Source organism: Drosophila bipectinata, chromosome 2R (genome assembly GCF_030179905.1).
Source record: "Drosophila bipectinata strain 14024-0381.07 chromosome 2R, DbipHiC1v2, whole genome shotgun sequence".
Classification (NCBI taxonomy): domain Eukaryota; kingdom Metazoa; phylum Arthropoda; class Insecta; order Diptera; family Drosophilidae; genus Drosophila; species Drosophila bipectinata.
Window position 1 is genome coordinate 17,898,344 of NC_091737.1, and position 26,062 is coordinate 17,924,405.

At 44.7% G+C, this 26,062-nt stretch overlaps 3 protein-coding genes across 4 annotated transcripts in view; 2 read left to right on the plus strand and 1 right to left on the minus strand.

Moving 5' to 3' along the window:
- Positions 1-511: 511 nt before the first annotated feature.
- On the plus strand, positions 512-3,079 carry comr (cookie monster). Its single transcript, XM_043210262.2, has one exon. The coding sequence runs from the start codon at positions 708-710 to the stop codon at positions 2,943-2,945; it is 2,238 nt and encodes a 745-aa protein (XP_043066197.1). The 5' UTR covers positions 512-707; the 3' UTR covers positions 2,946-3,079.
- A 5,410-nt stretch (positions 3,080-8,489) lies between these two features.
- Positions 8,490-26,062, plus strand: part of Fili (Fish-lips) — a 67,007-nt gene continuing 49,434 nt past the window's right edge. For both annotated transcript variants that reach the window (XM_017241220.3, XM_070278423.1), the window contains exon 1: positions 8,490-9,070. The gene's annotated coding sequence lies outside the window, so the exon portion shown is untranslated. The remainder of the gene's footprint in view (positions 9,071-26,062) is intronic.
- On the minus strand, positions 15,799-17,379 carry PpN58A (Protein phosphatase N at 58A). Its single transcript, XM_017241222.3, has 2 exons — positions 16,080-17,379; positions 15,799-16,028 (listed from the first exon to the last, which is right to left on the minus strand). The coding sequence occupies exon 1, from the start codon at positions 17,222-17,224 to the stop codon at positions 16,259-16,261; it is 966 nt and encodes a 321-aa protein (XP_017096711.2). The 5' UTR covers positions 17,225-17,379; the 3' UTR covers positions 15,799-16,028; positions 16,080-16,258.

The following is a 26,062-nucleotide window of genomic DNA, read 5'->3' on the forward strand; positions in this document are numbered from 1 at the left end:
GTAAAGTAAACATTAATGCCTTGCCAATAAATTTGTCTCACCACCAAAACTCGTAAAGATTTCCTACTCAGCCCCATAAAGCAGTCTCGAAAAAACAAAAAAAAAAACAACCGAACAGGGAAAAGGCCTGGGTATGGGCCTCTGATGTTAAAGTACTGCCGACCTGCGTGGATTTCCAGCTAAACGACAAATAACTTGGCATTTAATAACTCAACAAGCTCCCCTCGCCTCCTCTATTGGCGGCTTCATTATAATTCAGCCAAAGTCCCGACTTTATTTCAGGTTCCATAACTTAATACTTGCGCGCTTTGTCGCAAAAACGAATTTATGATTCGAAACGAAAGCCCGGATTGGGAATTATTGTGTGTGTTCCAGAGTGTCTGGACGGTATAAAAAAAAACGTGAGAGAGAAATAATTATTTATGGATTAGGAGAGTTCTGAATCTTAATTTTGAATTCAAAAATAACGACAAAGTATCGATTAATTAGGGCTGTCACCATTGAACCCCAAAACACCTAATTTTTCCAACACACATGCTTTTGTTTTCAGGACTACTTGACTGACAAGTGCTTTCACTCCTTTCCCATATTTTGGTCTCTCTGTCAGCTGATTGGTGACGCAGTCAAAACATTTTCCATCCAGCTCCCACTCACATTAAAAAATATATAAAGCTTGCTGAATTCGATTCCAAAAAGACAACAAGATCATGTCCCGACCCAGGGCCAATCGGAGCGGCCAACAGATGCGGCGTATCCCTTTCGACGAGGAGTTCCTGGGTATCGAGGAGGCCCCGAGAACCGAGGAAGAACAGTTGGTCGAGATGCTAGTTGAGCCGGGTCGGACTTCCCCGACGGACCACCTGAACCTGCTGGAGTTCCTGGACACGCTCGAAGTGCCCCAGGAGCTGGCTATATCGGAGTGCGACGGCGATATGCAAGACAGCACAACATGCGAAGCTGAAGAGGATAAGTGGCCCACTCCGCCCCCGAGGAACCACACCGCCGTCAGTAGCACCAATTCCAAGCAGAACCAAGAGGACGTGGAGAACCACCGAAGGATCTTCCGACAGCTGGGAAGGAAAGTGCCTGAGGCGCCCACGCAGCACCCCATTCTGGACTACCCGTTTGTGATGAAGCTTTTTCTGGCCGCAGGCAGTGAAGCGTTTCCTTTCCTTAAGTGGACGGAAAGCGGCCGGGAACTGCAGGTGGACTACGTGGACTTGCAGGACAACCTGGCCAGCGGTATGTCGATGTTCCGTAGTCGCAGTGTCGTAGAGTTTACGACGCAGCTTATGGAGTTGGGTTTTGAGAGGCTCTGGTCAATGACCTCCGAGGATCCCGAACGAGGCCGTATCCACCTGTTCTTCCAGCATCCCAAGTTCTCGAAGGGCCAGCTGGTGGAGCTGAAATCGCTGGTGGAGGATACCGGCCAGGACCAAGTCGAGGAAACCCCGGGTCAGTATCGAGAAAGAGAGCGAGATCAGCAGAGGGCGCGGATACGAGCCTGGGATCTTCACAAACAGGAAGACGAAGAGGAGCTGCAACTGCCACCGCTCCACCAGGCACCCTTGTCCCACTTGGACCGGATGAGCAAGCGGGGCGACCTGTGCAGCTCGATCCACAACTTTCGCGCACCGCTGCAGATCGTCCGCTCTCGCTTTCAAACTCTGCTGGCCTACCAAGTGGACTTGCAGGTGTTGAAGGATCACAAAGACAACGCCACTTCACCGAAAGGAAAAAAGGCTCGCAACATTTCCAACAATCAGACCACGGAACAGACTCCAGCACCTCAGGATATCACCTCGAAGTTCGTTAAGCCGCAGGAGTCTGTGATAACCATTGGCATCGGCCAGGCACCGGACTACGCCGGGTATTATGGGTCCGTGGATTTGAGCAAGGTGAACGAGTTCTTCTCGGAGTACCTGCCCCGTTACGGCGCCAAGATAACCGGATACAAGGAAATCGTCATGGACGCCACCAACAAATCGAACGGCTTCCAGCAGAACCTCCCCATCGGCATGGACTACTCGGACGAAGACGACGATGCTCTGCCGCCTATAGCCTCCTGCAGCATGGAAGTTGACATTGACAGCCAGCCCTCGACTTCAGCAGCGGCCAAGTCTAAAGCCACGAGTCGCAAGCCCGTAAACGACGTGGACCTGGAGCTGGCAATGCAGGAACTGTGCGATGGTCCCAACCCGACTCAGGCCGTGAAGAATCAGACCGCGGGGCCCACCAACAGCAAAGCCAAGCCCAAGCCACGGGGCAGGCCCAAACCCAAAAAGCGCCTTGAAAAGCTGCTGCAGTCCAGTTCCAGCGAAAACGACGACGACAAGGAGCTCCACCCATTGACGCCGACCAAGGAAGCACCAGAAGTGGTCCCTTCCAGGACTATAATGAAAGAGAAAATAGAGCTCGTGGATGAGGAGAATGGGGGGGTGACGTACATCATGGAAATCGAGGTGCCGGACGTTGGTCAGATGGCGCAGGAAAATGAGCACAACCCGGATCACTTGATAGAGGAGCTTCATGAGATCGGCAGTGATTTTGACGAGGCCGAGGTCGTGGAGAAAGAGGTGGAGGAGGAAGAGGTGGCGGAGGAAGAGGTGGCGGAGGAAGAGGTGGCGGAGGAAGAGGTGGCGGAGGATGAGGTGGCGGAGGAAGAGGTGGCGGAGGAAGAGGTGGCCGAGGAAGAGGTGGCGGAGGAAGAGGTGGCGGAGGAAGAGGTGGCGGAGGAAGAAGTGGTGGACGAAGAGGTGGAGGCAGACGAGGAAGATGTGGTGGAGGAGGTGGAGGAGGAATCGGAGGAAGAGGATGAAGAGGAGGATGAGGTCGAGGAGGACGACGACGACGATTACATCGCCAAAAACGTGCAGTACCGGACCGATCCGCCGGCGAAACGGAGGCGCTACGACCTCCGCAACTCGAAACGGAGCTCTATGTGATGGAGACTAAAAAATGTTATTGATTTCCAACCAAATGTGGTGTCCCTAGTTAGGAAAAAACTTAAACCAATTGTAGACAAATTCAAACGGCCGATGGCAATGCTGGAGGCTAAAACTCTGCCTTCAAACCAATAAATGTTACTCTTAAAATACTATTTTCTATTGAAATCTCTATTATTTGTATACTAGACTATCTTTTGGTCATTCTCCTCGAATCGAATCTTATTTATTACTTACCAAAACGCATTCTTTTGACCATCTCCACTCGGCGTATCTGTGGGCCTTTCCATTATAATAACTTTTGTGGGTTTCCTCGGCCGGGACATATGGGCAATTAAATCGCTTATCGCCCTTTGATCTCTCACGCCCTCAGTGCCCCATTACCGGGCCAATCAAAAGTGTAATATCATCTGGAAATATCATACCGCTCCGAGCCGAGAGCCAGCACCCACACAGACCCATCGGGGGCACAATCAGTCGAATGTTTACAAGTTTTATGAGCCACCAAATAACAAGACGAACAACAGGCAACAGGCAACTGAAAACGAAACCAAAAACGAAACCTGAACGGTCTTTCGAGGCGGGCCAATCGAGAGTTCATGTCGAAGGGTTTCCAGATTCCGGATATCTGCGGGGAGATTGGATTCGTTTCGGATTCGCGAGAGGCGCAAAAAATAAGCATCTTTTATATATAACTCAGCGTGAGCTCAGACACGATTTTATCGTCTTTAATTTGGTTTTTATTTGATATCATATTTCAAGACCCGGCCGAGGCCAATCGAAGAGCCTTGCCAAAGCCCCAGACGCGGCGCAGGTCGGTCGGCGGATCCGAGTCCCTGGAACGCTTTTTTTTTGGGAGAAAGAACTTTGAGTCAAGACGTCATAATGTCATAAAAATGTCACATACTTTTAATAATTTTATGACAGCTACAAAATCATAAACAAAACGCTCTGACAGCAACAACGCACTGCGGCTGGGAGAGATCTTTTGGGAGTCATCATAATGAGATGTGTCATGTTTTGCCTTCCGAGAAATGTTTCTTGTTCTGCGTTTCTCGGTGGCTTTTGGCTTAAAGGGAGAGCGGGCCTGATGGCCTGGCTGCCTGCCTGTCTGCCCCCCAAGAGCCTTAATTGTGAACATGACAGCCTGATTATTAAATTTGATGTTTAAATGATGAACTGGAAAATATGGTGATATTCGATATGAAATAGTGAAGAGCAGAGTGACAAAAAGTGGCTTGGCTTAAATACCTTGCCATGGTTACTGGACTCCCAACTTCGTATTAAACTTTGGAGCAAAAACAAACACCCCACTACCTTGGTTTCTGTTTGAATGCATTTTGTGTATTGTTTGTCATAAATCTATTGTGATACATACCCACCTCGTAACGCCTCACCCTTTCAGCCGCGGTGGAGTTCAAAGGAGCTCCCCGTATCAATAATAATGGGACAACAAAAAAGGCCGCCAACTGGACTGCCGCCCCCAGGATGGGGTTGGAGGTAGTCACCAGAGCACAATAGCTTTAAATTGACATTTACATGAATATTTAATGAACATCCTTTAATCACGAGGCTTCCGCGGCGCACTCCCTAAAATATTCCGACTGATGGAAATGATTTCAATGGATTCGTGAGGTCGCTTTAATTTTGTTTTTTTTGGGGGGAAGTGTGATAAACCGGGACTATGTAGTATGATATTCATACGATAATTTCACGTGTCAGCTCCTCATAAAAAATATTAAAGCGTCGTAATTCGAAACTGGAATTAATGAAAAGCCTGATACTCTTTTCGGGTCTTCTTGGCTCGTATTAAGTCCAGAACTCTTTATATATAATATATTCATTTGATTAGTGAACCATTTCGTTATTTTACTATTGCTTTTACGACTTGTACACAACTGAAATTATTTTGCGAAAATTTTCGCTATTTGATTGTTGTTTTTATTGCTGGAATTATGGCGCTTTTTGATGACAAAGTTATAATTTCTCCAAAAAAATAGCGAAGCCCATGAAAAGCCGAATTTTGGCGCAAAAAAGAGTGTTCCAGCACGCACGTGATTTTGACAATGTTTCACCCTCGAATTTTTTCATAGTTTCCTGCACTTTTGATGACGAAATGAACCAAACTTTTTTGTGACGGAAACCCTGCATGGAATCATGAAAAAAGCTTAGCCGATTCGGTTTCCAAAGGGTCTTATCTGTTACACTTGATAGCCGACGATCGACTTTGTTTCACCGCCCAGCGAGATCTCCCGGACGAATCAATATTTTGAAATCACATTCCTCATTGAAACGAAAACATTTAAAGGCCACCGCCGGCTTTTTGTTTTAGTTTTTATTTAATGCGTGTCAAGTGGTCATAGATTATGAATTTTTATGGTTTCTGGGAGCTACCCTTTTCTGTTTTCCAAGCAATAAGCAATAAAACCCGGCTATGACCTTCAACCCCGTCTTTTTCCGGCTGTCTTCCTTCCTCGTCTGGCGTCTGTCTGTCAATTGCATTTTTACGATCTCGATTTCCATTTCGATTATTTTCGTTACTGCCAAGTGAGTCACTGCATCAAAGATACTGTCCCTGAGAGCTTCACTTACTTACTCCACTGGAGTGACTCATGGAACGGCAATGGAGATCCAATCCATCAATCAATGTGCCAGAAACCAAGCCCCGAAGAACCTACTTTCCTGCTAAACTCTTTCTTTGCCTTTAGCACCAACTAATTAATGTCAATGAATTATTTTGAATAATTTTTAACCGCACTGGTGTGGGACCTTTGACAATTAGCGGCTAAAATATGGCATGTAAGAAAATCATTTTTCAAAACACAATGCATATTAATGATCTGGCTTGCATGTTTCTTTCGAAAGAAGTGCCATAATTAAAGGGTGTACAATGAAGATCATTAAGTGGAGAATTTCTGGGAAGTGCCAGAGGCTAAAAAATTGATAATATTGGCAAAAATCAGTCAGGAATCTTTCCTACAATCTCTCACCCATGCTTAGCTTGACTAATTGAACGCCTAATATCGTTTTCCCCTTCTGCTGCTCCAAAAAACTCACTCCCATCAACACTGGAAGGCGACTCCCGGTTTCTGTAATTCGATATTTTCGTTTTCTAAAAATTTTTCACTAAATGTGTTCAAGTCCACGATATCGCTTTCACCCTTGTGGTCTCTTGGTTGCAGTGTCTTGTCTAATGAAGCGTTTAAACTCCCGTCTGTGGATGATAATTAACGCAACTCCATTTCCTAACTGAGCTCAAAAAAAAGGGATCTCATTAACCCTTGACATTTGTCACACGAATTTCTGAAGGATTTCGTGTCCTGCGGAGTCCCGGTGGAGTCTCGAGTGGATACCGAGTTGATGTTGAAGTTTTGAGCTCCTTTTGTCTGCCCGTACAAGTCAATCTACGTGACATCCTTTTTGTCCGGGTTCTTACTCCTGCTTACTCCTTTTTAGTCCTTGCTACCCCACACCCACTCCCACAGGCACTCCCCCACCCCTGGAGCTACCAAATTGTTGAAACAGATGTCAAATTGTTGTGCATTTTGTATTTTTTTTCCCGCTTTTCGCTATTTGTTTTCTTTTCTATGTCGTCGGTGGTGGTGGCCCCTTTTGTTTTCGTTTGTTTTGGTTCATTGACTTGGCGCGGTTTCGAATTTCTGTGAAATAGTCCACTCCGCCCCCGCATTCCGAGTAGCACCCTTCTAGGGCAACTCCTCCAGGGTCCCTCAATCGATTGGCAGTCCTCAAATGGAGCAACCTGATATGTGCTCACTCACTTTTGGACCGAAAGACACACATGTGTGTTTTAAATTCGGAGATCCTTCGCTAGATAGTGCCATATAGAGTTATGAGTCGAGGTCGTATATTTATAAAACCACATTATACCGTGAAGTTATGGTTGTTAGCGTAGATCTCTATATAGATCATTTAGTTCTGAATTTACAGGGTCACATAAATTATTCATGTATTGTAATGTGTGGGTTATCCGCAAGATAAGATATCTAAAAGATAGTTTATTCAAACTTAGCGGGAAAGTAACCCTTCCCTCTCGAAAAGGTGGGCAACTTGTGGCAGACACGCAGAAAGTGCGAAAAATCATTTTGCGATAAATAATACAACTTCATCAGCGACAAACGAAGAATCCCCAAAAGCGTGTTCCCCCCTCAGACTCCGGTTCCGAGGCCCTTCAGCCAGCTAAGCGTGAGGCGTGCATAAGTGAAATGTGCACAAGATACAAGATACAAAGATACATCCAAGACAGGCAACTACAACAACAGCTGTAGGAACGAGAAACGAGGCACCCGAAAAGGTAATTAATCATCGTCATGGGGCGTGTGCACGATTCGCTTAACGTGCGCCTTTGGCGGTGGTGCCACCAGAACCCCAGTCCCCTGCCCCCAGCCCTCAGTTCGGATGGGGGTCAGAGTTTGGTCTGTGCAGAGTCAGACAAAACATATTACTCAAGGCATTTCCATATGGTCTACTTGAACGTGGCTCCATCCCCCCAAAGAGGGCGTCGTGGCAAAGGCGTGGCCTGGCGTGGCAATAATCATAACGAGCTAAATTAATGCGTTTCATTCTACATCAAGCAGAATTCCCGTGCAGTTTTTGCAGCCTCCTTCTGTGTGACACATTTGCTGATTTAGCAACTTCTCGTGGGGTCGGGGATGTGGTGGGGGATGGGGATATTTTCTAATATTTTCTAAGCGTGTGCATGGCGCCTTCAAAACTCTACTCCTGCTCGAAAGTTTTGCAGAATATTTTTAATTGATTGTGTGGATGATTTCAGCGATTCTGCGTGCCATTTCATTTGTTCAACAGGGCATGGCGGGCACGTATTTATTTCTTCTGCCAGCTAATTGGATGTTGGCTAATTAGATGGTTGGTTGGTGGAATTATAGAATCACCTCTTCAGAATAAATATATCGAAAACCCTTATAGATCTGAGATGACTGGTATTGGCCAAGTTAAGCTCAAGTCTACCTGTGGCCGGGAAACAAATTCCCTTAGTCTCTGGGAAAAAATCCACGTGCTTATCTGTCGCGATTGCGAGAGAATTTATTGGAATAAACAAAAAACAGCTGTTTATGGCAAACAACAACAAGAAAACACGAAGTATCTGAGAGATACGACAGAGAAAAAGTACCATCCACGAGCGAGTTGCTATAAAGAGCAACGAAACCAGTATTGGGGATATTTATGGCAGGTTTTTAACTCATGCGATAAGCCAAGTAAACAAAGCTAAGAAATGAGAATAATAATTATTATTTATACATAAAAAATTCTGCTAAAATTAATTAATAATAATACAAATTTAGAAAAATTTCTAAAATTTATTTCAAAATTATTTGATTATTTTTTAACATTATTTCTGGCTCCAACAAACATTCCCATATACCAGCCGGTTTCCTCTTGAAAACTCCCCCATATCGCTGCCATAAACCCGACGACCGCCGAAGTGCCGCACGAACAAAAGTCGGGAAACGACGGTGCTGCGACGAGAAAAACTTCTGTTTGGAAATTCAGTATCAAACAGAAAATCGTATCTTGCGGATGCGGAGGTCGGACGCCGATTCGGATTGGAAGCCCCGCCAAGATACATTTACGTAAAAAAAAATCGCAGCGCGTTTTCGGCTTTAATCAGGGAGGAAGCGAAAAGTTTTCCGGCCAAACCCTCCCGAGTTCTGGAGGCCATAAAATACAATTAGAAAGTGCAAACATGAAAAAGTAAAGAAAACAGCGAATAATAATAATAAAAAGTGGCTTTAAGGATTCTCCTCTTGATGCCCTGGGTGTGTGTGCGTGTAATTGGCCTGATTGATAACCGCTGACAGCCTTCCGTTTAGAATTCCGGCAATTGTATTACCAAAATCAGCCGTAAAGTGTGTCCAAAGTGTACCAGTTCCAGTACCAGTGAGGTAGAGGGGACCCGGGTCCAACTGCTCCTGCCCAAATTTTGGGGAATTTTCAATTAAATTTAATCACATCATCACGGACTATACACTGACAGGGACTTGTGTCTAACAAAATAAAGGATTAATTGATATCTAAAGAGTTGTTTGTCAGGAGTCTCAAGTGTTTCCCAAGGAGCTGCAAATATCAATAATTATATTTTCTAAAAGGTAAGTCTGATGTGTCTTAAAAGAAAGTGTAGATTCTCCAAAAAGGCCATGGAGCCACCGAAAGTGTCAATTGATTGACAGTCTGGTAGCTTTCCGGCCCCTCCTTCTAACTTCCTACCCGTTATGGTCAATTTCAAATGGGTCAAGTGGGTAGGCTTTTGGGAATGCCAGGCAGGTCTGACACTTTTTTCGGGAAACCAGCCCGACCCACCCCGGAGTATGAATTAGCATAAGTGCATAAAGGTATTTCGGAGTGTTATCCCAAGCTGGCATCTAATTAAGGGCTGCATTGGCTGCACTGCATTTAAATAGAAGTTGGCGGCAGTTGGTTGGGGTCTTTGTTTGGGGCCTTTTGGGTGCCTCGGCCTGTCTGTCTAATTATGCGGCGTGAAAATGCAATGCATGTACAAATATTGACGCGTCACAGTCAGGCTCTTTGAATGTTATTGTGGCAGTTGTTAACAGTAATTTCTAGTTGTTGGCTTGTTTGTGTTTCGGTACGCGTGTCTATTTAAAGTGGATCTCGTATCGAACAATATGAGCTTGAAGTTTAAACAGTTTAAAGTGCCCGATATCCCTTTGTTTAGACAGGGGGACATGAATGATTGATTCAAGACAAAACAAAGGTATAACACCCACGTAGTTCAGAGTATCTTAAAGTTTAAGACTAATCCCAAGATGATTGCATTTAAAATGCATCTGAGACAAGGTCCTGCTTTCACCTTAACCCAAAGCTGTCACTCCTGAGGAGCTGGTTGGATTTAAATCTAGTTCAAGTGCTTGGAGAGTAATTAGTGAACATGTGAATGGTCTTGCATGAGGTCTAGAACTAGAAGAAAAGTGGAATTCTCCCCAAGTGGCCGCTCAAGTGGCTACGAAGGCCCAAGGATCTCCGCCAGCATGTTAATTATAAACATTAGAGCCGCCAAGCTGCAGGAATGGAAATTGCTTTTTAATATTTTCAGCGTGCGGAGGATAAGAATGGAAAGATTTCCACTTAAAGATTAGGAATGCCTGCACCTACGCACTCCAGTGACAGACAGGGGTTAAGAGTCAAGTGAGAAGTAGAAGGTGCAAGCGAGAGGGACGACAGGCTCTCGCTCCCGGATGACAGCCACTGTCACACGTTACGCATTAGCGATCTGCCATCTCGCTCCGATCTGCTGGGATGTATCTTGTATCTTTTGTATATTTAGCTTGGGGGCTTGTGCAATGTTTGTGTAAGTGTGTTGGATCGCTCACAGCTGACACAACTGTTGGTCTTAGCCCTCCTCCTCCTCCACCTCCTTCCCTAGGCCTGTAGTGTGAATGAGATGTGAGCTGCATTAGTAAATGGAGTTAAGAAAAGTAAGTACTTTGTCCCGGTACTTCCGGCTAAGGTGTTGACTCTTTCCGAGTAATTCCCAGAAAATGTGGGTGAACAGCTGCCTTTGTTTGGGGAAAGTACATACTCTCCTTTTTTTTTTTTTTTTTTTTTTGAAAATTAATTCAAACTCTGTAGGAAACTACATTTAATTTTATTCGGTCCTATCTTTTAATCTCACCTTCGAGAGCCGCACCTAGACCAGAAACCAGAAACTATCTGCGAATGAATAATCCTTTTGTGACGTGAATAATTCCAGCACATTATCCCCAACCCCTCCCCCTCTCCATGCCACTCCATGGCATTTGCTGGCCAAGTGGTTGCATTTTGGCGGTTTGGCGAATGGCGGTTTGGACGGTTCGGCGGTTTCGTTTGGCGCTCGTTTTGGGAAAGTTGATTTGTTTGAACTGATTATGGGCATGCTCGGTGCGGTTTGGCTTTGAGCTTACTCCTGCTCTCGGATAACAGTTTGAAATAAGTTGAAGTCGAATTTAATTGGCCAAACTATCTGGCTAACGCTTGCCTCTGCCCACTCCAATTAGACGATCCACAGCCCCGTTGACAAATATGCGATGACATGGAAGACGTGACTTATCAGCCAAATACAAAGCAACACCAGAAGGTGGAGGAGATGCACGTTTTGATGTCATTCTCTACCTCCGCCCTAGGTGTGGGGCATTAAAAACTAAACATATAGTCTTCCCTTTACGGTTTGCCCAACAGATCTCACAGATGCCTACACCTGTCGTCCGACTAATTTATATCTCGCAGATAAAGCATCGCATGACATGTGGTGCACACTCAAAGTTATGGCCAGCGTTGACCAATATGAAATCATTAAACAACAAGATAAAAGGAGAGATGACGACAGCCAAACAAATTTGTTTAGAGTTTCTGTAATTTGCATAATTGAGGAGGAGCCGGAGGAGGGGTCTTGTCTCTCTGGTCAGTATTGGGTTACAGATACAAACATTCAGATAGAGTCTAAAGTGCTGGACGGAGCAAGGTTGGTGACATTTTCCGTGGAACTCGGACGGTCTTTGAATGATTGAGTTATGGCCGAGATCCCAAAAGATTTTGTTCATATACTTGAGTTTTGAATTTCAATGAGGTACATAATAAGTCTGGCATGTTTATGATTGAATTTTGAAGACTCACCTGAGCAAGTTTTCTATTTCCCACTCGTTTGAGTTCATTTCCTAATAACCATCAACGGCAGGATATATAAGCCTTCTGAATGTTTCAGTTCTGACCAGTTAACTGTTTTTTTATGAGTGCCTAGAGCCAGTGGAATATAATTTGTGAGCAACCCATCCATCTGCCCACAATGATTACGCAATTTGCATACCGCTCACGTCGGCGCCCGGGTGTCAGGATCTCGGAATCACTCAGAGCTACTGAGAGCTGCCAGTCCAAAGCCCAAAGCCCAACCGAACTGGAAACCGAAACCAAATAGAAAACTGCGTTAAATTATGATAAAGCCAAGTCGTTTGGCCACAAAAGAAGCCCATTCGCTTTATATTCAGCTCCCTGCCGCCTCGACCGCAAAAATGAACTGACCAAATGGCTCAGACGAGAAAACATTTTGCTAAATGCAGTTTGGCCGGGGAGATTAGTGCGAGTTGATTATTTACTTTGGCTTCAAATTGTGCAACGCAAATAAACGGAGTTGGGCTCCAGCTCCAGCCACAGCATTATTATGTTAATGGCAACGAAATGCAGTTGCAGTTTGCAGTTTGCTGCAAGCAGTTCTCGGGTCTGTTGCTGAACGTGTTGTCCATGCGGGTCGTAAATTTCACTCCATCTCCTTCTGGAAGCCAACATAGCTCCCAAGCCAAACAGCCAAAGTCCACAGCCAGAGCCAGACCGAGGCGATGCATGTTGATTATTTTTATTGCAATTGACAAAACCCGGCCGTTGTAATTGGCCAGCTGCTGTTGGCCTTTCCTTCTGATTTCTCCGCCTCTAAAGACCAAAATCTTTTCTTTAGAAACTGTATTGTCATTGTAATAAGCCACCTTTATCTTCTATCGACCCATAACTGTAAACTTTTCGCACATAAATCTTGGAAGCTCCTCGTGGGTGATCGCCACACAAAAGCGCATCTCATGATTGATCATCTTTCTATAATTCATTAATGTGACACCCACGCCCGCTAAAAAAAATAGCCAAAAAATAGATGAGTTTCTTTTGAATATTTTAATAATCAATAAATTATTTCAATCAAGGAGGGGAGCGTTGCACGATGATGCGCCCGCATACGACTCGGTTGTCTGAGGAGGAACGGGATGAAAAATGATTCTGCTGAGTCAAGATAGCGCGAAAGAGACGGCACCAGACGGGGGGAGAAAGGCGGCGAACGATTGGCAATAGTCCCGGGGAGCTAATCTTGTCGGGGCAATCGCGTTGCGATTATTAACCCTCATAAATAATGCCCTCGCACACACAGTAGCCATAACACTCGGACTTGCGACACAGACTCCTCATTTTCATTAGCATGTAAGTCCCTGGGAGTACACAGGAAGAAAAGGACCTGGCCTTGCATTCCTCCTTATCACTGGGCACTCTTCTAATAAATGTTTTCCAATTTTCATTGTGGTTAGTAATTTTTTCTTGGCAAGCCTATTGTTGTCTGCGGCTTTTCGGTGAAAAATAAAAGAATCAGAGGTCGGGTAGAGGCCGGGAAAATGCTTTATCATCTCAGGGAGTGGGGCTGGAGGCTCGTCTTTGTTGGCTTATTGAGCCGTAACTGCAACTCTGTTTGTTTTTCTCTCGTTATAATTTTTTTGTGGTTTTCCTCATTTTTTTTTGGTTATATCATAATTTTTTTTTTGCTGATTAATCATCCTTTGTGGAGGGGGTTATCTGGCAGCTGTTCTTGAAAAAGCGGTGAAAGTGGCTGGAGCTTAATTTTCTTGTGTTTTCATAACCGAAATGGGGTTATCGATGAAATTAGTTAGCAAAAATTTTAGAAATCAATATTGTATATCTTTAAAAATATCCTCTATTTTACCCTCTAACCTCTGCCATCCTGCCAAGTCATCATTTTTCACGTTCTACCCGCTTATCCTGTCAAAAAATGTATTCCTTTTTTTATACTTTACCCCAAAAAAAAGGGAACAGAAAGGTGACCAGCTAATGCCGCTTTCTAACCATTATAATTTGCGCGCTTTTTTTGTGCCATCTCACCGCAACCAGAACCAGAAAGTTATAAATCATTGGCGGGGCTATATTTTTAATAGAGTTGTTACTCGTGTTTCCATTTTTTAAGGGTCGATTGCGGTTGATTTTCCATCTTAATTAAATGCCAGGCTAGTTGGCCGTTTTGAGAAGGGTTGTGCTAACTCTGCTGTAATCTTTTAATTAGCAAACATAATTCTCGTTTTGACCTTTCGATAACCCAAGCCTTTTTCTTTTTTTTTTGCAGGTGAGTGGACTTTCCAGGAGATATCTGGGTGTATGACAACTTTATAATCAACAAAAGGAGAAATTCGTTCATTGAGAAAACTCAAATCAACTGAAAATCTTTTCACACCCGAAAGATACCAAGATACAATAGAGGTAGGGTGATGGCACCGGATAGGGAGGGCTTTCCTTTTTTCTTTTTTTTTTCCAGCCAGCCTGGCAAACAAAGCGGTTTTGTCTGTTTTGAGTGACAAAACCGCAACAGACATTGACTTTTCACTGGTTTTCCTCTCCCCCGCCCAGTTCTGCCATTGGCGAAATCCCCAAAAACTTTAAAGAACCAAAGCCAAGAACATTGTCATCATCATCATCATTGGGTAGCCCAGCATTTCCTTCCGCTTGTTAGGAACGTTTTTTTTTTCTGGGGAGCATATCCTGCTTTTTTTTCTTCTGGAAGCTAGCGTCACATTTGACGCCCCAGAGAAAGCGGGATTAGAGTGATGGGGTGGTTTTCGAGGGTCTACTATAACTACCTTTTGGCATATGGGTTGGCTTGTGGTCTTTCTAGGCCCGCATGATTGATGGTTCTACCAAGTTTTCCACACCTGTTGTCACTAGAAAAGTTGGCGAAAACTAAGCCAGGCCGAAAGATGTGCCCTCGATAGGGTGAAGCTCTATAAAAATGGAATAGCCCAAAGGGAAATATCCCTTATTATGGTTATTATTGTCGTTTTCAGATGGGCTTCCCCAAGGAAATGGATATTAGAAGTTTATTATAATATTTCTTGAAATAAGGATTATTATTTGGTTTTGAAATTGCAGAAGATTTGAATACTCAATTCTCAATTCTACTCCTAACTCTCCAATGACACGAAAAACATCTCTAAGTCTCCTAAACAAGCTTCTCTTTTGGGTTCTTCACTTCCGGGACTTGTACGTCAACGTCAAACTTTGACAGATGCCAGCCAGTCAGCGGAGAAAGGAGAAAGCAGCTGGCGAGCAGATGGGTGGGGGGAAGGAAAAAAAAACCAAAGCATGGATTTACTTTTATTTTATTACTGTCATTGTTGCTCGCTCGTCTTTCCTTGCCAGCTGCCGGGTGGGGATGGGGTGACGAAAGGGGGTTGCGAGTGGGCGGTATCCTTTGCCGTTATGTGGCTTTTGCGTAAGGATACGAGCCCCGTTCATGGTCGTCGTTATCCCTTTGGCTCGGCGACTGAGGCGCCTTTATCATCCATCTGAGTTTTCCCCACCCACTCCTCGTCCTTTGTTATCTGCTGTTTAGTCAGGCCAGGAGGGAGGGGAGATGGCTGGCTGATGTTCGGGGAAAAGGGAAAGTCCTTCGCTGGCTGCTCCTTCGACTGGCAGCTTTTTGGCAAGTCGTAAATTAAAAATGGCTTAATATGTAAATCCTGCTCCCCGGAATCCTGTTCCTGTTTCTGTTCCTGCCGTCTCCCTTTCTGGCTGCAGATTAGTTTTGTGGATACTTCGGCTTACGCCTGTCCCTGTCTTTGCTCCAGTATCTAGCTCCATGCATCTGGTCTTCTTTTCTTGGACATGGTGCTGCAAAATGTGTGCTCACTCTTTGTGTGGGGTTAATGCTGTTTTTGGGTCCTTTTCACCCTGCCGGCCTCACATGTCTTGTTTTTGTTTTCTTTGCTGTTGCGACACTGATATGCTTGTGTTGTCATTAGTTCCCCAGCATCCGATGAATCTCCATGTTGTCATGTTTGTTGCAAAGTCAACTCTTGGATAAACTTCTGTCCCCGGATGTTGGTTACCTCTCGAATTGATTCAATAAGGATTACCAATCTGAAATAGTTCAAGGCTCGGACTTAATGTGTCACTCCTGACCCCATTCACTGGCCCATAAATTCCCACTAATGGCCACTTTGCATCACTCCAATCCTCCCGAAATGGATTTCCATTAATTTATTCCCTTTTGCGAAATGCAGTGTCATTTAATTTCAGTTTTTATTCTTATTTCCCCAACAATTTGTACCTCCCTCTGGCCTGTGCATGTCGAAATGCATTTTAGTAATTATTTTAGCTGCTTTTCACTTTTGTTGAGGGCAGTAATTAACATTCGAGCGGTGGGGCAAGGGTCATTGCAGAGGGGCTTGGGGAATGGTGACCCACTCGACAGTTCTTTGCCAACTTGGTCATAATTTAATTGCCTTTATGACTTTACTAGATGAGAATTAATGTTTATAATTTATCAAATTAATGTACATATATTACCTTTTACACGCAACTAAAAAACTGAGTGAAATGTAATCCCTTTTTGTCGACTATAATGAATTAACGATTAATTGCAGTGTAATTGGTCAAATTTATAAAACTAGCCACTACTTGAAATTTAAACTCTACTGTTGAAACCCCACAAATACCAACCTCTACAAAAGCCCATCACAAGCCCTTCATGACCGAGTGACCGATTTCCGCGCCGGCTTCTGGATGCGAAAGGTACAGAGCAGGTCCTCGTCCACGCACATCATCGCCCCGGCATTGTCGAACTCCCCGCAGTAGTTCGGCGCCGAGAATATGGTGATCAGTTGCCGTTTGGCGAAGAACTCGTACCCATCCTCGACCACCTGGTGACCCCGACAGATGAGGGTGAACCCGAACCGATGCAGGAACGAGCTGACCACGTCCGAGCCGAAGGTGTAGCTCACGCCCCGCTCGTTGGGCCCCCAACCGATCATCTTGACGTCCGGGTCCGACCAGAGGATGTCGCAAACGACCCCCGAGTCGGGCACCTCGATGGGTCTCTGTATCTCCCGGATCTGGTCCAAGCTGAACAGGTGGGGACTCAGGCCGCCGTGGCAACAGAAGATGGTGTCCTCTATAATCGCCGCCAAGGGCATGCAGTTGTAGCAGTCGACAAAGGTGCGCCACATCTTCACCGTGTAGCGTCGCTTACACTCGTCAAAGAACCCGTAGAACTGATTCAGGCTCGCGCTCTCGTGGTTCCCCCGTAGCAGAAAGAACTTGTCCGGGTACTTCACCTTCAGGGCCAGCAGTAGGGTCAGGGTCTCGATGGACCGCTTCCCCCGATCCACGTAGTCGCCGAGCAGCAGGTACGAGGTGTCCGGCGGATAGCCGTTCGAGTTGAAGTATCGCAGGAGGTTGGCGTACTGGCCGTGGATGTCGCCCAGCAGGTTGATCGGGGCTGGGAGCTCCAGCAAGGAGGGCTCCTCCAGAAAAAGCTGTCTGGCCAGGGTGCAGACAGTCTCGATCTCCCGGGTGGTCAGCTGGACAATGGAACCGAAGTCCGCCGCCAACTTCAGCTTGGCTATCAGCAGGTCCAGGTTAACACTCTCTTCGATTTTGAGACCCTTCCCACCGGAACGCCTCCTCTCGGATCTTTGGAACAACTTTTTCATTTTTTCATCGTTTGATCCCGAATCCCGATTTCATATATCCTTTTTCCGTGTTTTTTTTTAATGAGAATTTAGTGCATTTGTGTAGTAAGAGACTATTGCTTTCGTATATCGTTGGGTAGTACTATTTTGAAGTCCTCAGTGATTTGTGAGTCAAGGGGGATACTGTTTCAACAAGTTTTTGCCTGTTTTTTAATACTTCCTTTTAAATCTCGGATAAGCAGAGCACATCTACTGTCTCTCAATCAACTAAATTCGAAGTACCAGCTCCATCTACCCCCGGCTTTGGGTGGAAGCCCCCCTTCCGCTCGCATTGTCAGAGTCCGCCCTTCATCTTTGTGTGAGCCATCGCATCCGTAGCTTTTATTTTTCAAATCAACATAATGGACACTTTGCCCGACGGCAGCTTCAGCCAGTCAGTCCCCCGACCAGTCCCGGGTGTTTAGCCAGCTCCCCCCCTCTGGCCACGTCCATGCATACATATAGACGAAAAAAATGTATAAAGGCAACTTCAGTTTTGGACTTTGACAGCTGACACAGAATGCAGAAAGCAACGCACTTCGGGTGGGTGGGCCATCCCAGCCCCCCAGCCCCCAGTTTCCCGCAGCCCAAGAGGGTGGATCAACCCCCTAGACTTGGAATCTTAAGCCGAAACCTACCGCAGATGCAAATTTTTGTACAGAAAACAAAAATATTTAAAACTTGTTAATTGGTTTTTAGTTAAGGATGTTTGGGTATGAGCTTGGTAAACATCCATGCTTCTCAAGAGGTACCAAGAATTTACAGCCTACCCTTCACTAATTTCTCTCAGTGTATGCCACTCATTAAACATTTTGCTAACTGCAACTTGGAGTGTTGTTGCCGCTTTCGGGCCTGTTGTCATGGCAAGTGTCACAACAGTCGCCTGCATTTTGTTGATTTTACGAGCATGTGACAGGCCGAGATTCTGCGAATGCATCAACCCTGAACCGAGAAATGGAAATTGAAGAGCGGGATGGAGATGGCCTGTAATCTGGGAGCTGGTAGCTGGGACTTGAGACTTGGGAGCGGGCAACAAATGTAAGTCGTGTGATTAGTAACGGATTCCGCAAAGGGGCGCTACTGGGCGGGGTTACCCAAGCACTCAGACCTCCACCCCATCTCCCAGATCTCTCGTTCCTGATCCATCAAGCTGACAGGACTGTCGCGCTGCCCACATATGAGCATTTTTCTTTGAAGAAGAGTATTCAGAGCCTTGACACAGACCCTCAGCCGGTCGCAGCCTTTTCCCATTCGGCCACTGTCACCCAGCTTTGATTTTCCTTGGATTTCCTTGAAAAATCTTTGAAGTTTTTGTGGAAATTATGTCTCTTTGTTTAGGGCTGCTGGTGTTGTGCAAAAGTAAATACGAAAGAGTTTCACACGCATTATTATCACTGCACTTTGCATTTGAGGAGAGAGTGGGGAAATGCAAAGATTGCAGCTATTTTTAAGCGGCTTCTGTTTGGGGCAAGTAAACACAGCTGGACAGAGCAAGGGTCTGTTTATTTGGGAGGGTCCCTGCTGGGGCCTTGGTTTTTCTTATCTGCTCCCCAATGCTCCCAACTCTTTCTCGCGACTCTCTATCCCGCTGCTCTTATCTGTACTCTGCTTATTGTTGCCCGCACACAGAGTTACACTGAGAGAAATCATTTTAAGTGATTTTAGAGACCTTTATTACTTAAAATTCCTTTTATATTTTCCTTTTATATATTTAGTATCACTTTATTTTAATATATTTATCAGCCGGAGACATCCGTCCCCTCATTAATTGCATGTGTCGTTGTAGTTGTTAATTGCTTGCCGCTACTTCTTGGACGCACCACTCCCCCAACCTCCCAACTCACTCCACTGAGTAATCACTGCACCCATCAATGTGGTAGTTCCTTCCATACTGATGTTGCTGTTGTTGGCTTTCGCTTAATGGGTTTTTATTTGTTTATGCGACTAAGAGTAAGGGTATGAGTAAGAGTATGAATATGAGTGTGAGTGCATGAAGATGAGGGATGCCCCCTGCTGACCGCTCCGCTCCATCTATCCATCTCGCCCGTCTTCCTAGCCTCGTCTTGCCAATTTAGCCGCCTTTTTTCTGCTGCTTTCCAGCCCCCCATGAGAATTTTTACAAATGTCTCTAATGACAAGTGCTCTTTGCTGTGGGGAGTGGGTGGTGGTGGGCTAGAGTTTCAAAATTGTTTATATTTAAGTGGGCGCGGCGTAAAAATTTTTTCCTTCCAAGTTTTGTTATTAATTATTTGTTTGTTTGGCTTTTTGAAGTTCTCGAGATTTGGGGAAGGAGGCAGGGAGGTCGCAAAAGTGGGGCAAGTCTTTTGTTTTTCTAATTAATCATATCTTAGAATTTTTTTCCTCCGAATATTTATTAATTTTGAAAATAGTACGGGCCTGTCTTTAAAAAAACGGGGAATTTCTAACAAATCCCCAAGCGGAGGCTATATCTTTGCCAATTTTTATCCGATTCTTAAGCTGAGTATCTCAAAAAGATTGTAGATAGATTCTCCACAATTCTGCATCAAAACATAGAACACGATTTTTTAATGGATTTTTTCTCAATTTTTCCCATAAGACCTTTTTAAGAAATAAGAAAAATCTGATCCTGGCCAATTGCATCTGTTCCTGGTAAGGGGAATTTCCAAAGGATTAGGGATGTCTTTTCCAATTAAAATTTAATCCAAATCCATTTTTTCTCTAACTCTACCATCCATAATTTTTTTTCTTGGCTTTCATAACAAACCATCAATCAGGCTTTGTCCAATTTCTTGTTCCGAAATACAATATCAATTAAATATTTATTGGGAAGGAGATGCAGAGTTTTCCCCTACAATTTGCCCTCGGAAAACATTAAATACATCTGTACACAATCCCGAACTTAATTAACATTGGAGCTAGGGGAAATGTCATATCATAATTTCGATTTTTGACATTCTCGGGGTGCGATGGGTGCAGTTTTTGCGGGCTGTGACTAATTAAACACATTTATGGAGTGACAAACATGACACATGAGCCCTGTAAGGGAAAGTTGTTCCTACTGCCCTCATATACAGAACGGGAAAACCCACTCAGCTGACCCCGAGTGTTCATGTTTGTTGCTGTAGTTGTAATTATGTGTAACTCGGAAAGGACAACTGTTGATGTTCAATTGTCCTCGTGTGACCCCAAAAATGTTTGCTAATTAAGCAATGAAATAGTCGTCAGTAGTTGGAGACTTGAAACCATTTTAAAGCAAAGAACCGAAAGAATCTGGTAGATTCTGGCTTGTAAAGAGCGTTGGGATTCCTGCTGAGAAGGTGACGTGTGCCGCTGAAGCTTTTATGCCTTTTCGGAGCTGTCGCCGTTCACACACTGGGGTCCAAAATAAATATAAATCAACTCGGAGGATCCTCCATCCACCTCCATCGCCTCTTTTTGGCCAGAAACAAAAGACTTCGCCGAACAAAAAACTATAAAGCGGGCGGGGGAGATAGACGGTTCTTTTTTGTTTATTTATTCATCGATTTTTATACTCTGGCAGGGACAGGGGAGTGAAAAACTTCTTGTAAATGGAAATGCATTTTCGATAAGCCATTGAAAGTCGATTTTCCTCCACCGAAGGTGCCCCTACCCCTACCCTTCTTCCCCGTTCCCTATTTTCCGACTAATTGTGCGTGTGTGTGTCTGACGTTGGGTGGCATTTTCTTCTCATTTTTTAGGGAAGCTGTTGTTTGCGGAGCTCCCACCGCTGTTTCGGTTCCTATTGATTTCCAGCTGTTTTTCCCGCTGCTTGTTCCAAATTAATTTCCCCACTAAACGGACTTTCATTGTAATTCTAATATTCGGTTTTTTTTTTTGTGGCTGCAGATGCGTGTTTTTCTCGGTTTTATGGATATTTTTATGTTTTAATATTTATGGTTTTTAATGTTCATATTTAGTGGTTTAAACACGACTCTTCTAAGTTCCTTTTTTATTGGCTTGTTCTGCAGCGGAAATCGATCGTAAAATTGGAGACTAAAGCCTAGCAATGTTCACACGCAGTGTCCCCCCCTAATAATTTACAATAGTTTATAAAAATACAAGAATCTGAAAACTCAAAAGTCACGAATAGGTTTTGATTTTGAACGGAAATCAAAAGAAAACAGTCTGAAAAGGACCTCGCCACTCGCAGCCATTTCCTCTTCTTAAGTCCTGATCCCGAGTAAGTCCTGAGTCTGCTCCTTCAGTTGCTGCACTTAGGCAGCTGGAGAGTAAACAATGGAAAGCTGAAGAAATGTGGAAGCGCTGGCCATAAAAGCAAGTGCTGCACTTGATCAGCTTAAATCAAACAAAATGAGGAACAACATTCCAGCCAGCAAGTCAAGCCAACTCGACACGTCGATGAGTGGCAAAGGGGGTGGCTGACGGCAAAGTGGGCGGTAGTGCGGTCGTTGAACGTCCATCCATCCAGTCGGTGGTGGGGGAAACGGAGATCTGTTATATATTTTTCAAACATTATAGCACTTTACACTTTTCACACGCTAAAATAATATTTTTGCAGTCCAGGGGGTGGGGCGTAGACTTTCAGGAGGAAGTGTTTACTCTACTCCATTTGGCCAAATCGCCCCCCGACGCCCTGGTCCTCGGCCCTTTCTCCTTCGGCCTCTGCGGGCCACTCTTACTGAGTGTGGGCTGTGTAAACAGAGGAACAGCAAAGGGAAACAAAAGCTGAGGCAGCGCCAAATGTCAAGTAGCCGTCAATTGGACGGGCGACACGGCCAGAAGCTGCCGAGGAAGGGGGCCAGACATCAAGTTGGGACACTTTGGTTAACCAGAATCGGCAAGAAAGACTCCTGCCAGCCCAGAAGCAGGCCAGAAAGGCTCTATACACCAAGAAAAATAATTATTCTTAAAGTAATTATAATATGCCATCTAGAAGATTGACCTCAAAACGTTTCTTAAAAGAATAGTCATACTTCTTAATTTTTAATTTTTTATGAAAAATACCAAGATAGTCTTTAAAAAGTATTAGTGTGGCCAAAGTGTTTGCATTTCCATCCTGTTCTTCAGCCTTGTCTTTGGGTTTTCAGTTTTTCCTTTTCTTTTTTTTTTTTCGGCAAACACTTTTACCGTTGACTCTGCTGGCCTTCCGCCGCTCGTAAGTGGGCTTTTCCTCGCTTTTCCCTGAAAGGTGGGCTGCAAAAAACCGCTTAGCATGTTTACCGTTATGTACATTCGGCACTTGAATTCGCCGCGTTGCATTAGTTCGCCGCACACGCTCTTCCCGTCCCGAGTATGTGTGTGTGTGTGTGTCTGAGCTTGCGGTTAAGTGCAGGCGCCATTTTGAGGTGAGGAGAGCGGTGGCAAAATGGAGGAAAAGTGTGCGGAAAAAAGGAAGTTAGAGGAGCGCATAGAGGAGTTCCCAACAACTCTGCCGCCGTCGCCAATGTTTGCTCTGTTTAACCCATAAAAGTGCTTTAAGCGTGTGTGTGCCAGTTGGGCTTTGGCAAACATTTTTTGAACCGTCAAAGAGTCACGCACACACGCAGGCAAACAGCGGAAATGGAGCAACTCTGGCAAGCGGAGCCTCCAGGGTTGTCAGAGCGGTAGAATAGTGCCTTTGTGGAAACTGTACTTTGTGTAAGTCAACTAATACTGCATCTACTTCTTTTACTAATTGAGTCTTAGAGGCTTAAAAAAGACAATGCCTCATTCTTACCCAACCCTGGGGTAATTACTCGTTTATCCACACAAATCTAAAGCAATTAATTAACCCAAACATACCTCCATGTCTCGATAATCCCAGGAAAGAACTTGATCTTGGGTAGAAGTAAAATTTAATTAATATCACAAAAAATCACAAGACAATTGCAGAAGGAGAGACGAGAGGTGGGACGCTTCTAAGCCAGCGACGTGTTGATGTCCATTTAAGTTAATACTGATTAATGCTGACAAATTAACTATGAAATTAATCAATGTCCGAGTATGTAGAGCAAGTTGAACAACAGCGGAAAGTCAAAAGAGGCCTACGATGATAACAAAAACGAGGCTGTGTGGCTGTGGGGCTGTGGGACTGTGGGGCGACGGGTCCTCGAGGGGTCAGACCTCTGTTGTTTGTCACTTGTGACGATTTATCAATGCCAGCATAAATAAAGAGACGAGAGAAAGCATTTCATCAAAGTGTCAGGCAGATTATCAACTCGGCGACCGAGACGGCAAATAGAGATGGAGATAGCCACTGCGATGGAGCGGAATTGGAAGTGACTTGGAAGCCCATACAGTGCGTGTTCGCAGTCCATCAAACTACATGTGATAATTCCAGGTTCATCAGCATTATAGTCAACATAAAAAAAGTCGACTTTTGTGTTTGCCAACTCAAGTATTTACTTATTTATACAGTGAGGAGACGTCTCATTCGGCATGAGACCATTTACCATGCAAAAGTGGGCATAAAAGTTCCCATCATACCGTCATACCATCCACTTCTTGCGGATGATGCTGATGATGATTGAGCAACGGCACGCAACGACTTTATCTTCATTTTTTGGCATCCGAAATTGCATAATTTATTGCGTGTGACAAATCATTGAGGAGCTCGACAACTACTTTGCATAACTAATTAAGTCGCCAGGAAGTTGGACATGTCCTGGTGTCTATAGGATTTATTTACCCCATCAGCTGTTGTTGACTTTCACCATAGAGAGGGCTTGGGGATTATGGAAATGGGTTTGTTCAATCCACTCTGAAAGCATTGACTTTCCGATTAAAACTAGATTTTTCATTCATTCGTATCTCTAAAGAGTCACCAAGCTCATCGCCTTTGATATTCATAATAAAGACATTAGGGTTTAGACTCTCCGGAGGAAAAAAAGGCCTCGAAATCTAAATGGGAATGCGTCAGCCAGTAATTGGAAAGCGCATGGCATAAATTAGCGGCTAAAACACACCGACTTCGAGCCGGTTTCAACAAGTTCTCGTAAATATGTATCTCGCAGCCCCACAAAGATGTGTCCACTTAGGAGATGTCACAACACAAGATGGGGACCACGGATCGTGCCAGCGATGGTTAATTGTGACCATTGGATGCCGAAATTTATGGTAGCATTCGCGGCGAGCCGGTCGCGCTGAGAGCTTTGGAGAGAACCCCTGGCTGAGAAATAAAATAGCTAACTTATGGACTGCAGCGATTTCCAGAGTAATCTTGACCGGCATTGGTTGCATGCATAAATTTCGCAAATTATGTGAGCTCCCTCTGAAACAGAAACACAAAAAAAGCGAGTGTCCCCGACCGGAGGCTAGCCAGTGAGTCGAACATCAAGCCATCATCCTCCCCAAGCTAATTGAACCCGTAAATCGCAGTCCCATTGCTCCTGGCATCGAAGAGAACCTTTCCTTCAGACCACCGCTCTCGGATGCTTTGTTTTCCCTGCCTGGCTTTTTTCTGTAATTCGGTGCCATTTCCTCAGTGGATTTCGCCTAGGGGACTTTTCACTTCGAACACGACTTGGCCGTTGCATTTTGTGGCTGTTACGATTGGAAAGTTCGAATTTTTCTGCCTTTTGGGGGAGCTCTGTCATATTTTTGGGCGGTGTCGTGGCGAGAATAGACTAGAGTGCTAGAAAGTTAACAAAAAGCAGAGGTTTAGGCCAGAATCTGATGCCTGGAACTCATGACTACGTTTGACTTTGCATATTTTAATAATATCCCTTTAAAGTTGAAACCCAGCAGCTGTAAAGCAAAATTCAAATGAGATTCTTATCAAATAGGCTATATGACAACCTCAAACCACAAAGATGAAAGGAGTGTGGGAGACATGGTTACTTTCTCCGCAAAACATGTCCTGCGGCAGACTACAAGCTCGGTAGACAATTAATAATACTTAAAAGGGCAACAGCCCTGGGAGCCGAAGGGCGGGGCAGCTGTCTGGGGATTCCCCCTCCCAAATAATGGATAATACGTGGCACACACACACACACTCGCCTAGTTTCGGGGGTGTGTGTTGTTTCAGGTAATGAATAATGTGCACTCACCTGGAAGCATTAAGCCGACATTCCTCCACCCCTCGCGGTGAGTTATTTGCAACATTTTTCGTTCCGGCAAACGAAACCGAAAAATTATTACAAATTACATTCGTATGTTTTGACTTTAATTGAAATTAGGTGCGATAATGAAATGCATTTTCTGTTGCCGAGAAGAGGGTGCCCTTTCGACCCTCGAAGGTGTGGTCACAACATATGGCAAAGGTCAGAGGGGTGTTGCCTTTTTGTTGAATCAAGTGTGGTCACTTATGTGGCAATAAGCCGGGAGTTGATTTATGATAGGACATGTGGGTTCCCCTGGGAAGGGCGCTTACATCTGCCAGAAAATGAATATGTTTTTACTAATATCCTTTTTCTTTCTATTTTCAGGTAATTTTTGAACCACTTTCTATCCGTAAGTTTGAATAAAAACAGTTGCATTTGAATTCGATAATTTGGTAATGCCGCGAAAAACGCAAATCAAATAAAAACAAAATCATATTTGGCCAGCAATCAATATCGCAGGCAATGCCTTCCATTTCCAATTCATTGCTATGCAATTTTCAAATATGTTTCGGATTTTAAATGCGCCTTTGATGTCTGGTTTGGCGCCTGCCGCCGCGCTCCATGGATAGCCATTTCCCATTTTCCCCGGCTGTGCCACCGCGCTCCCATGGGAGTGGCAACATATGCAAACGGCATTTTGTGGCTGCATCATTAACAGCATGAAGCCAGGGGCGTCCTAAAAAGGGAGAAGATCATGGGGGAGGTCAAGGGCTCTCCTTTGGCAGACAATCGAGGGCCTGGCAGAAACAATTACATTTCAATTTGGCTGATGTCA

What these genes read in the sequence shown, in the direction of transcription:
- comr (XM_043210262.2), top strand. Translation starts at nt 708, where the DNA reads ATGTCCCGACCCAGGGCCAATCGGAGCGGCCAACAGATGCGGCGTATC.
- PpN58A (XM_017241222.3), bottom strand. Translation starts at nt 17,224, where the DNA reads ATGAAAAAGTTGTTCCAAAGATCCGAGAGGAGGCGTTCCGGTGGGAAG.